This window comes from Meles meles, chromosome 8 (assembly GCF_922984935.1).
Source record: "Meles meles chromosome 8, mMelMel3.1 paternal haplotype, whole genome shotgun sequence".
Taxonomy (NCBI): Eukaryota; Metazoa; Chordata; class Mammalia; order Carnivora; family Mustelidae; genus Meles; species Meles meles.
This window is the reverse complement of record NC_060073.1, coordinates 108,318,873-108,331,694: the sequence shown is the minus strand read 5'-3', so window position 1 is coordinate 108,331,694 and position 12,822 is coordinate 108,318,873. Positions and strand designations below refer to the sequence as shown.

At 49.3% G+C, this 12,822-nt stretch overlaps 1 protein-coding gene across 7 annotated transcripts in view; it reads right to left on the bottom strand.

Annotated features, from left to right (window-relative positions):
* Positions 1–306: 306 nt before the first annotated feature.
* CADM1 (cell adhesion molecule 1) overlaps positions 307–12,822 on the bottom strand; it is a 335,225-nt gene continuing 322,709 nt past the window's right edge. For 6 of the 7 annotated variants that reach the window (XM_046016660.1, XM_046016661.1, XM_046016665.1 and 3 more), the window contains one exon: positions 9,290–12,181. In XM_046016660.1, the coding sequence (XP_045872616.1) occupies positions 12,063–12,181 (119 nt within the window). In that variant the 3' untranslated portion in view covers positions 9,290–12,062. Of the gene's footprint in view, positions 5,354–9,289; positions 12,182–12,822 lie in introns of those variants that run through there. The other variant, XM_046016663.1, reaches the window with a different exon arrangement.

Sequence of the window (12,822 nt, the reverse complement as noted above, 5' to 3'; positions counted from 1 at the left end):
TTGTTTTTTTAATAACGGGCTGGCTCGCCCACTCCCGCAAGCGGGGAGTCAAAGCCAGACTCCCGACTTAAAAGGGAGAGACACACACACGCAGCTCCGGCCACTTCTTCCTAATTGCACAATGACGTTGCGGAGCACCGGGGATGGGAGGGCTGTGCTGGGGGTGAGCTTTTTTTTTTTTTTTTTTTTTCAGCGAAGCCGAGAGAGTGAAGAAAAATCACAGAAGTAATTACACGAGTCAAAATTATTTACTAAATGAAATCCGTTCTTCACAAAGGAACCTTTATTTATTTTTTAAAGAAAAAAGGCAAAAATTGCATGATCTCAGCATGGCAAGGATAGCATAAAGCAACAGTGGAATTAGTGGTCAATTATTACAGCTTCTTAATTTTCAACCTGAGAGCTTGCAATGCATTTTGTTGGGGGTTTTAAATGCACTGTAACAACAGCAGTATTTCTGCTCTTTACCATGCCTTGGATCAGAGATGTCAAAGTACTTTACAAACAAATAACTCGAAACAATTTGGGATTGAGGCTCTTTATAGATGGAGAGCAGGGCCCGGGGAGGAAGCAATTTGCCCAAGGTCACGGGCTGAATCAGAGGCACAGCTGGAAACACTACTCATGAATGCTGGCTCCTGGAGCCAGGAGCTCATCACCCAGCAGCCGGCCTCCCTCCCACGCACACACCAAAACAAAACCCAAAAGCTGGAAGACAGCGATGGGGCAGAGAAATCACCTGCCCTCCAAAGCCCAGGGTGTCCACACTGACAATCTGCCGTACAGATGGGAAGCTGGGCGTGTGGGTCGGCTATCTCTGCAGACTGCCGTTGCCGAAACCAAGAGAATCGGCCGCTAATGGAAGTTTACAGTGTTCTCCACGTGTTTGGGGCAGTTCAGCTTTCCCTCTCGAGTCGTCGGGTGTATTTGTCAGATCCTTGCAAAGTGTCAGTCTCCTAGGAAGGTACTCTGGTGCTCTCTCTACCTGGAAGGTCTCTGCCTTTCCTGCACTGGCTCCCTCATGAACCTGCCCCTGTGTGCGCTCAGGGTCGGGGTGCAAAATTCAGAAGAGAGGAGAGGAAAGAGAGAGCAGGAGAGGGTGGGAGAAAGCGGGCGAGGAAAGAAAGGTAGGTGGGCCTGGTTTCCAACCTTTGCAGGCTCTAGACCTCTTCTTACTGAGCCTCTATCCCGCACTACAGCAAAATCGGTTACAGCCGCCCCCCCTCCCCGGAATACAATTTATAGGTGATTATTTACCCGGGCAGCTTGGTTGCACTTTACTGGTTGACAACGTTACAGTTTTGTAGATATTTAATTAAACAGGTAATAATTTTGATTTTACAGTTTTCTTCTCTGTATTTGGAGCTCATTTTTTTTTTTTTTCTTTCTGGCCCTCAAATGTGTTCAGAGGGTCTGGAAATATTGATAGGACGGAGGCACCACCCACATTGACCTTCATGGGTAAAACCGGCCCAGAGTGAGACAGAAAGGGGGATGGATGAGACCAAACAAAGTTGACCAGGACAGCGAGAAAACAGAATCTAAACCAAAGCGAAAACAAAACAGAAATTCAGCAAAGCAGACAGAAGGAGTTGCAGAGACTACAGAATTGCTGGTTAGAAAGAAGAGAGAGGGAAAGTAGGCCTTACCAGGCTATTTCCAGGAAAAGAGACAGACAGATGAAAGACCAGTCCAACCGTAGATGAAAAAAAAAATCTTATTATTCAATAATTTATTGAGCACATGGCCTGATACTACGTGTGGCTTCAGAGATAGAGCTGGATCAGATACAGGCTCTACTCTCCAGGAGTTCACTGCTTTATGGAGGGAGACAGAAAGGTAAACAGACGAGTCAGGTGTGCGGTAAGGACTGCGGTGGAGGTAAGCGTGGGAGGCTGGCCAGGTTCAGAGCAGGAACCCAGGGGAAGGGCTCTTGGAAAGTTCAAAGGCACAGACGTGTGGACTGCAGGCAAGGGTGGGGAGCTTGAGGAAGGCCCCGGGTAGGGGTGGGGACTGGGCTGTGGGTGCAGGAAGGCCACTGGTGAGGCTGAAAAGCCAAACTAAGGTTATTTAGGCGGGGAGCATTTGCATGGATTCTGTAGCCAAAGGTCAACCAGGAGTGGTTTCCCAGGCCTGGTGGGAGAGGTAGGGACGGGCAGGTTTACTTTTGTTTAGGACTCTGATGGGGTGGGGGTACAGGGGCAGGGGTGGGAGGCAGCCCGAGAAGAGGCTGTCTTCTTTCCTCTTGCGGTGGGAGGGAAAGGGCTGTAAGACAGAGGGGACGGGATGAGCTTGGGTCAAGCCAGAGAAGAGTCTAGGGTACGGGGGGCAGGAGTCGGGAACGGGTTAGAAGTAGGAGATGAGAGAGAGAGGGAGGAATCAAGGATGGCCTCCCCAGGACCCCACTTTGAGTGGCTGCTGATGCAACCTGGCAGACGGAGTGTAAGGAAAGTGGCAGGCGTGGAGGAAAGTTGTCATTTCCCCAGAGTCCAGTGATCCTAAGGCAGGTGCCATGCTAGAGGGGATCGTGTCCCAGTGAGGCCTCTGAAAAGCTGCTGGGAAAAAAAAACAGAAAAACCCTTAAAGGGGTGGGGGGAGTCCCTGGTAGACTGGTCACAGGCCGACTGGTGGTGTTTTAGAGGGCACTCCTGGTCAAGCCAGACACAACGCAGAGTCTGCTCATTCAGCCTTAGAAGAGAAGGCCGTAGGCCCCTATAGGCAACAGGACAGAGGCCTCGGAGACCACGTTCAACGCAGGACTGCCCCCCTACCCCACTCCGGCTGTGACTCATGAAGGGAGGCGACTGGAGGTTAGCTCTAGCTCTCCCCAGAAGTCCGTGTGCTCCCTGACCAGCTGTGTGAACCTGTGTACCAGCTAGTGCGATGGCGGGGTGGAGACAAAGATCTCTATCAATCTTGGCCAATTCACTGGGTTAAACTCCCATCACCCAGAGCGGACCCTTTCCTACCGGAGGAAGTAATGAGCTAGAAATAAGTGGTATCTGAGGCTGAGTCCAAGTAAATCTGTGATCATGGACACTTCAAGCCGTGGCTTCGGCCTGCGCTTTCAAACAGATGGATGGTCTAGCATGAAATTGCCAAGACGAAGGAGACAGGATGCGTGGCTGGGGAAATGGCGGGCCCAGAGCTGGATTCCCAAATCCTGGCCCGGGACGCGCTCAGCATTCACGGGAAGTAAACAGCCCCAGAGGAAAGCAGCCGCGTTTCCGTCCCGGTCTTTGATGTTGGCAAAGGGAAGACAAACGAGGGCTCTCTGGTTTGGGGACGGCATGAATGAACCACACATGTCCATAAATAAACCAGGAGCCCTCCAAACACGCTGCTCGTTTGTTCGCAGAAAAGCCGGGCGGGCAGCCCTCTTGCCGAGCCGTGTTCACAGTTGGATCCTTAATGCATTGTGAGCGTTCAATCAAACTTTTAGTGGTGAAACTCTGGGAGCAAAAGCCAGCTAAGCCCAAATGGTCCCTTTGCTTTTCCATCTTTTGTGGCTGCCTGGCTGCACTCTTATGGGTTTTGTTGTCAACAAACTCCTGGCTTGCCTTTGAGCACTCCAAATTATTGAAAATGACTACAGCTTAAGACTGGCAGGATGATTGTTAAAAACAGCCCTGGCATTAATCATAGCTTAAGAGCTTTTGGAAAATGATTCTAATTCAGAAGGGGGGGCTTACAAAGAGGCTTGTCGAAAGCGGAGCAGACATCGACTTCTGAAAGGCGAAAAGCCTCCTTGGTACCCACACCTGGCTCCTTCGGAAATTCAGCTGGCAGACGTGTGCGGGGCGGGGGGCACAGCTAACCCCGCCAGCTCAGCCCATCTGAGACCACCTTGGGTTCTGCACAGGTCTCATGACACCCATCCCCCTGATCTGCCCCCCACCCCAAGATGGGAAACTCTTCTGGGAGTGCCCACGATTTCACGTCTTACTCATAGTCCTTGGAATAAGGAAGGGGTGGCCAGGCGCCTCATAGCCTGTCAACAGTCAGAATGCCTTAGACCGGTGCTAGAATAAGCTGTGTGCACAGAGGCAGCTGCGTGGGCAAACACACGGTCAGCATTTGCAAGGAGCCGGGCAGGGCAATGAGCGAATACTTCTGCCTTTTGCCTGCCTGGCACAACAAAGGAGAATGATTTTTGCCATCAGCATTCTCCCTATCATGGAATCATTGCACAATTTAGTATGATTAATGGTTTCCATTTAGGAGAAAGCCGAGAGTGAAAACAGTGGGGGAGTGGCAGCAACCGGCTGGGGGTGTTTGTGGCCACAGCTAGAGCGGAGGGGCCGGGGAAGGGGGGGGCGGAGGCAGGCGGCTGGTGCCTGCCGGCCGTGCCCGCTACCTTTCCTTCCCGGCATGACTGGGGAGGCACTCTGGGGCGAAGAAACACATGGCTTTGGACATGCATTTGCAGAAACAGTCTGAGAGCTGCAGCCTCGTGATGATGCACGGTTTGCTGCTTTGTCCTCGTAGCCTTCCGCGCAGTGGTGACTGAGGAGCCGCTCCCTCTGGACCTGCCAAAGGGGAGCTTGGTTCCTGGAAGTTCCTACCTAAGGGTTGTATGTCTGGAGCTAGCAAACTCACTTCTTGGCATTCCTGAGGGCCCCACGGGGTTGCCACACGGGGGGGGGGGGGGGGGGCTCCACCTCTGGGTTAGGATGGCGGCGGCGGCAGCCTTGACCAGAGCCGCCTCAGTCTCTGGAGCCCCCAGGCTGGACGACCTAGTCTCAGTTCCCATCGGCTGGGTCCCTGGGGAGTTCTTGTCCACTCTGCAGCGTCCCGCTCTTTCCACTTCTGAAGGCACTGCTTCTGGTCAGATCCCACGGCTGCTGGAGGTGGGTGGTGAGACAGTGGCCGCCATAGCCAGAGACTTGTGGGTGCTGATAGAAACCAACCGGGAAAACACAGAGGATTCAAGAGGGCCTGCTTTTTTTTTTTTTTTTTTAAAGCAATAAGCTTTTGTAACTGAAGCCAGAAAGGGAGAAAATTGGTGATCTTGGTTGGGTCTAATGTGACTCAAGACCCTTCTCGATGCATTGGTGTCTCTGCAAGGAAATCTATTATTTTCCATAAACTGTCTTAAGCATCTCCCGGGCTACATTTCTGGCTGTGTTAAGAATCAAGCCATCAAGAACAGCTGTGAATGTTATAAACTTTCAGCAGCAGCAATGGGCTTTGGCAGGGAAGTAGGAGCAAAAAACCCAAGGAGGACATTTCGGTTGACAGTAATGGCATTTTCCCTTCCTTGTCCAAACGATAAAAGATTCATGCTCCTAATTGCAACACTATAGCTGCCCCCATCACTTTATTCTGGGAGAGGAGGTTAGAGAAAACAGGCCTAGAGAGAGGGAGAGAAAGAGAAAGAGAGAGAGATGGATAGTAATTTCGTCACTAGCTAACAGAGACTGATTAGTGCAGAAGACTTCCTTCCATAGCAATACTTTTTAATCAGGTCTGCTGTGTCTGGGCAAACAGCTTTGGTGGATTAGCTAGACTGGAGCCTGCCAGCATCTGTTGCAAGTTTAAACGATGAAATACACAACTACAGAGAAAACAAACCAAAAAGAGTAATAAAGTCACACATTTCAATATTCAGCAACCATTAAGGGATTTAAATATTTGCTTGCTATTAAAGGCTTGCATTAGGCTCTTCCAACACCAGCTCTGGAAGACTGAAATATCAATTACCGATCAATTTTCCCCCTAAGTAAACACTAATGCAGGATAAACAGTATTAGAAGATGCAATCGTGACATTGCTGACTTCAGGATGGGGTTCCTGCTGGTAACAGCAAGTTTGAGCCTGGTGATTAATTAACCTGAGAAGATAGCACTTAAGGAAAATTTAAGGCGATCATGTGTCTGAAATATGACTGAGCAGGTGCACGTTTGGAGGGCGGCCGAACTCGTGGGCCCAGAGCGAGCCTCGCTAGGATTCCTCACTTTTCCCAGAATCGCCGCCCCCACAGCTCAAAGCCGCGGAGAGTTAGGAGGGAGTGGAATGGGGCAGACTGTGGGTGTATGGGCGAGAGAGAAAGGAGTAGCCTTTAACTCCCGTTCCTCCTCGGTGGGATGCATTCCAGAGCCGAATATGCCAGGACTGAGGTGCAATTCCCAGCACTGGCCAGCAGGGGCAGTAGACTTTGGAATGAAAAATCAGCTCAACCAATTTCCTGGGTACAGCAAAGCTGGGAAAGGGAGGTCGGGAAGACTTGCCAAAAAGATTCCTGATTTCAAGTCTCAGTTTTGAGGTGCTTGCATTATCCTTGTGCCTGATGCCCCTCTTTCTGGCATATGTAATGATGTGGGCAGAGCAACTTGGGGGCGTCAAATACCATGCCTCCTATCAGAGGCACATTGAGATGAGCACAAATAAGGCAAGAAACCTGGTTTGAATTTTTCTAACGCGCCCAACCTCATTCTGAAGGCCCTTCACAATATACGGTAGTAAGAATGAGGCTCCGCTTAGTCACTCCCAAATCCGTCCTTACCTGTGGGAAGAGATACTCTGTCCCAGCAGGTCTGTGAGGATGACCCAGCTGTTAGCAAAGCAGTCAGGTCCTCCAGACTGGCGGGAAAGCTGCCTACACCAAGCACGGACTTGCAAATGTCAAGGTTTTTGAGACACAGAATTGGTGACCTTCACACTAAGTCAAAAGTGCAACTCAGCCGCCCGGTGCTCGGCCAGTCTCCCTGGAGTGCCCTACTCCTTGCTGGGTGCCTACTGTGTGCCTGCCCTGTGTGATCATTGGCCCACAAGGTCTTTGGATGGCAGTCAAGAGTCCTCGGCAGTGGCTTAGGACACCCAACTGCTTCATTTTGGAACTCTTTCCAAGGTATACATGTGCGGCTGTGGACAGACTTTCCCCTCCAAAGGCACGGAGCTGCCAGTTCTTTATGAACGAGGGCCGCGTGCTTGGTACCCTGACAAAAAGGGTCTGAGGCAAATTCACAAGGAAACAAAACGCTTTCACTCAAGCGGGGTCCTCCTACCTGTAGCATGGTGCCTGCCTGATTGCTTTAAGGCTCTGGATGACAGACTCAAAGGAACATTTCTCCACGGGTAAAGTCCACGGCAGAACAAGAATTACATCTCAAGTACACAGAGGACAGTGAAAGATTGCACCAATTAACACCTGCATATCACCTCGGGGTTCCAGTTGATGTATTTGGAGAATGCAAGCAGGCCAAAACATTCGTGAGACCCCTCCGGAGCGCACGAGGGCCGTTTTCGTTGCCATGCCAAACCAGCGACTGGGCAACTTATCAAGCTCACGTGGGCTGCTCCTGGCGCCTCCTCATTTGCATGCCCTGCGGAACTCTAAGGGCCCTGTGTGTGCCAGGTTGCCACCCCCCACCTGCCTGAGTTCAGTGAACCTGGGTCCCTGCCCTGTAGGTCACGGCTGAATCTGGAGCATCATGCTACAGACCAGGGGACAGAGGTGGTTACCCCTTCCAAGGCAAGCTTCACGGGGACATGCGGCGTCCACACGCAGAGGGGCCCAACGAGCCCCCTCGGATGGACGGTACCCACCTCTTGGTAGCCATAGGGGAAGCCTCTATCCCTTTACTCCATCTCCCTCCATCCTGTATGGCTGACTTTGTGTCTGGCACCTTACTTGCTAAGCACTTTCTGCTTCTTTCATGTATTTCTCCTAACACTTAAGGGGACCCTTACCTTCCAGCGCAGGAGACCAGAGCCAGGCAGGGTGGGTCACCGGTCTGAGGTTTCACAGCTAGTGTGTGGTAGAGCAGGGACAGGAGCCTGTCCTCCTAATCCCTGCCCTCTATCACCTTCTGAAAAAGCTGTGATGAATTAGTGCTCCCCATGGCTCCACGCCCCTGACAGAGGCCCAGACCGGCCCTCGAAACCATGATTCTCCTGCCCGGGCTTTGAGGACAGCTACAGACTGATCCCACCTTCCAAGTCTCATCTGGCTTGCTTTCTCCCCCCACCCAGGCCAGCAGGCTGGCTGGGCTTACTGCCCTCGGTGCCTTCGGCTCCCATTCCCTCAATTCTAACCCATGCTTTCGGGCCCCCTGGGGCCCCAGCTCCTCCAGGAACCTGTCTGGACTCTCCAGCCCCTTTCCCTTCTCCCAGGAATTCCCCCAGGACTCTGGGGGCTCCTTAACTATCATTCAGCAGGGCCCCCAGGTTTGAGGCCCAGTTTCACGTGGGTGGGACGGATGCCCTGGCTAGTCTCCCGCGACTATCACACTTCTCCGCGTTATCACAACAGTGAACACACAGCAGACGCCGGGAAACTATCCAATCGGCCGATTTGTACAAGAGACAGGCAAGAGACAAGGCCAGGGCGGAGGAGGCTGGAGTGAGATGCACGGCCTTGGACTTTTCGCTAGCTTACCTTTCCTTCCGCGGCTGAGCTCTCCCCATTACCTGCCGGAGAGAGAGAGAGAGAGAGAGAGAGAGAGAGAGAGAGAGAAGGAAGCTCCGCCCCAGCTGGGCGAACGGCGGTTTGGGGCTGCTCACATTATCCGCTGATTTGTGAGATCAGTCACTATGAAGTGCAGTCATTGCTCACTTGGGCCTGCAAGGCAAGGGGGGCGGGCAACAGCGCACGGGATCCTGCTGTGCGCCTGTCCTGAAGTCCAGGCGCCTAAGCAGCGAGTGAGAACCGGCTCCCGCAGGTGGCCGCGCGCGTCCCCAGAAGACCGTCCTTGTGTTACGGGAGAGAGCGCTTGAAATGAAGAAGGCAGAATGAACCGTTAAAACACGAAATCCCGAAGGCAGAGACAGGTGGAGCAGCCAACACAGGGAAGTTGGTGGGGGTGGCGGGTGAAGAGGGAGGGAGGGAGGGCGGAGGCGAATCTGCGGCGGGGGCCCTCCCAGCCGGCCCATCACTGCAAGGCGCGCACCTGCAGGAATCGCTGAGTCCACGAGGCCAGACAACCTGGCCCACCTGTGCACTGAGTGGGGGAGAAGAGAGCAAGGGCAGGGAGGGTGAGCGGAGGAGAGAGACAGCAGTTCGCAGCCCCGGCCGGCAGCCTCTCTAGGCACGTACTGCCCACGGCTGGCAGGCTCCGTGCCGGACCCTGGGGAGGAAGCTGGACCCGGGCCCCCTCTCTTCTCTCGCGCCCCGGCGTCCGTAAGAAGTCCATAAAGAGAGTAAAGGATCACTTCGTAACATTAATTTTTTTTTATTAAGAAGACAGATATTTTATAGTACTTCTTTTTTTTTCTTTTTTTTTTGTAAAAATGGTATACATGAACCAATACAAAATGCGAATGGGAACATATGGATATGGAATTTCTTACACCATAACACTGTTCATGTACACCTTAAAAACAGAACTGGCCTAAAGGGAAAAATAAGACGTCGGCGTGACTAAAGAACAAGCTTATTTGGCATCAATTATACATCCTTCATTATTTTATATTCCTTTAAAAAACACAAAAAACAAGTTTGTTCTTTCTTCACTCTAAAAAAAGTGATCAACCTGTACAAAGTAATACTCAACAATACATTTCAAACAGTGCACTGTATACTTAAGAAAAAATACATAAACCAATATACAACTAAAACCCATAATTTCCTGGTTTTGCTTTATTTTTATTTATTTATTTTTTTTCTTTTCCAATGTGTGGGGCCTACACTTTGCAATCTACCTGAGACGGAAAACACCAATCGAAACACATGAACCTGAGACATGTCAACATTGTAAGCCATAAAGTTACATCAGGAACACTGCACTACTGTACACTTTTCAAAACAAAGATGGGAGGTCCCAAAAATGAGATGCCAATTTTGTGAGCAATGGTAGGCTTTTTTTTTTTCCTTCCCCCTAAAAAGAACAACTGAAAAGACCTTTCAACGACATGCTAAATGGTTCTCACCCTTTGATGCGGTTATACTACGCTCAGAATGGGTGCTAAGGGCTCGGAATAGAGCTGCACGTTATAAAATTCATTGAAAAATGGATGTTCGTTGTGGCTTTTTGTCTTGGTTAAGTGCCTAGGGATAGGAGGGGGGAAAACAAAATGCTGCTCAATATGGATTTTCTTTTACATATCAGTCCGTTCCCAAAAGGCCCCCATATTGCAATGGTTCTATCAAAGGTTAAAACAAAGACAAGAAAAATAAACACACTTTCAAATAACAAAGAGTTGATACTTTTTTCCCCCTTAAATAAATCAGCGTAAGTTTTCCACATAATGTAACAATAGTAAAAATGCACCTTGCAAAATCCAAAATTACTCACTGAAAATGTTATATAATATATATTTATATATATATAGATCTCTTTTTTGATGCCATCTTTCCATAGGGACTGTATTCTGGAGTCTGGAGCCTTACCAAAACATATGGTAAGAGTTTTTAGTTTCCGTCCTTCGGGACTACTTCTAGGTTTCCTAGACGTATCAGTGAAAATCCCCACATTGCTTTAAAAAAATGCAAATGTAACTTGACTCCTCTACCTTTTCCCGAGGCTCCCCATCTAAGATATGTTCAAGGTAACTTATTTTAGTAGCTATGCACTATGGCAGCCGTCATGCGAGGATCAGTAATTTTTGGCAGATGGTTCTTAAGGCTGAGGAAAGAGGCCAAGGCTAGTGTATGAAAGGTAAAAAGATAAAAACACTCACATTTGAGTTTTGATTAAGTAACTGAAAATCCCTACATGCTGTTTTTCCACCTCTGCTCTGACCTTTCGAGAACTGAGATCCACAGCAGACCAGTGTGAGAACAATACCGGCCCTCCTTCTATACCTCCTGCCTTTGTCAAGCCAAATCTGAAGGAATGAAAGTTTCACACGGATTTGAGTTGGAAATCCCAGCATGACAAATATCTGTAATATACAGTACATGCAGGCCACATCCTACTGCCTTCCTAACTAAGCACAAAGGAAAAAAAAAAAAAAACCAACAAAAAACCAACCCTGTCCCATCCAGTCATTCACACGCCAGGCGGACTTGCTTTTTCCTACAAATTCGTGAGAAGTATGGCCGATTGGGAAAGGCGGATGGAATCGTTTGGAACAGAAATAACCAGAGCAGAACTAGCTTTCCCCCCCTCCCTACTTCCCCTCCTGTGGCAACTCAAATTTGTCCACTTATATAAAAGGAACAGACCTCACCTGTCAGGTCCATTTAGGGCATTGAAAAAGGAGGAGCCCTTTCCGCCCCCAAACCTTTCTGGACAGTGTGGGGCATCTATGCTGAGCCGTCTACAGATACAGAATGAAAGACAGATTCAATCTCATTGTGACACCCCTCACTTGCAGATAACCTTGTACAGTAATGTAGTTCCACAGCAAACAGAACATTTTCTGAATCACAGTCTAAGTTTCTAGTCTTCACTGCTCTACGTATTTGAAACATGGGTAGCAGCAAAGAGTCCTCATTGTTCACCCAAATCTTTACGACAACAGAGAAGAATGCATTATGGACACACTAAATTCTGAACTATGAAATCTAAACTGTGCTGGTTCTCCTTTTATGGAACTGAACTTTGAACAGAAAGCAGTTTCTTCAAAAAATAACAACAACAACAACAACAAAAAAAGCAAAAAAACCCAACAAAATCAGGGGAAAAAAAGATTCTAAGGAATCCCAGCAGGCAAATTCCAAAATGGGAGATTTTGGAAAAAAAAAAAAAATCCAAAATTTTGGGGGGGGGGAATAAATGCACACAAAGGAAAAAGAGAGAGAGAGAAAAAGGGAACGCAATGAACAAACAAAAAACAAGGCACAGAATTTCTGCAGTCTACTCAAACTAAAGCCAAGCATCCAAGTTTGACTTGGTCCGAAGAAATAAAACTTAAAAACAAACAAACAAAAAAACCAAAAAAAAACAAAAATAACAAAAAAACAACCAACCAACAAAAAAAAAAGAGGTGTCACAGCAGAGTGTACTTTCAAAGAACATTTTTTTTTTTTTACACAGCAAATCCCAAGCCTTCCCAGTCTCGCACCTTTCCACCCATTCATAAAAAAACACACGAGTTTCTCGCAAGTTCCAACATCACTGTCTCTTTATCATCTAAATAGGGCCAGTTGGACACCTCATTGAAACAAAAAGGCTGATCTAGATGAAGTACTCTTTCTTTTCTTCGGAGTTGTTCTGTCCTCCTTCTGCATTGATTATAGCTGTGTCTGCGTCTGCTGCGTCATCGGCTCCTTTGGCTTCATGAGTGAAGTATGTACCTGAAAGATGAAGGGGTAAATCACCGTGACTGTCTGATGGCCTCTGTGCAAAGTGGTACAGAGATGGCAACTTGCTTTATGGCCATCATCAGCCGAAGTGGTGTGCAGGCAGCAGAGGGGAAAAAACAATTGGAAGGAGAGAGTGAGGTGGGTGAGACAAATGGGCATCCGGGGGTTCCGAAGGCACCACTCCAACTGAACCGCTGCGATATAATTCAGCAAATGAGACATTAGAGCAGTGATTATGACCAGAGGGTGTCGGCAGAAGAAGACGTGAGTGGGAGCTAAAAATGCAGAAAGCTGGAGAGCTGCTGACTGACGTGTGAACAGTCAACGCCAGGACCAATGACCAGAGATGTGCGCGCACATGGTTAAAGACCAAAGCAAGGAAGAGCAATTAGCCAATTAATGAATTAGGGCCCTGATGAGGTTCTACTGTCGCCTCAGCTTGTTTATCTGCCCCCCCCCACCTCCTGTCTGTGGGAGCCCTGGCTGTCTTGTGCGTCAGCGGGGGCCCGCACGGGCACGTCTGACCGTCTTCTGCCTCCCGCTTCAGCGTGGGGTTCCCGATCGAGAAGCAGCCGGATATCGTTATTCCTTGGGATCAAGACTTGGGGTCTGTCTGAAGGGACAAGCGAGTC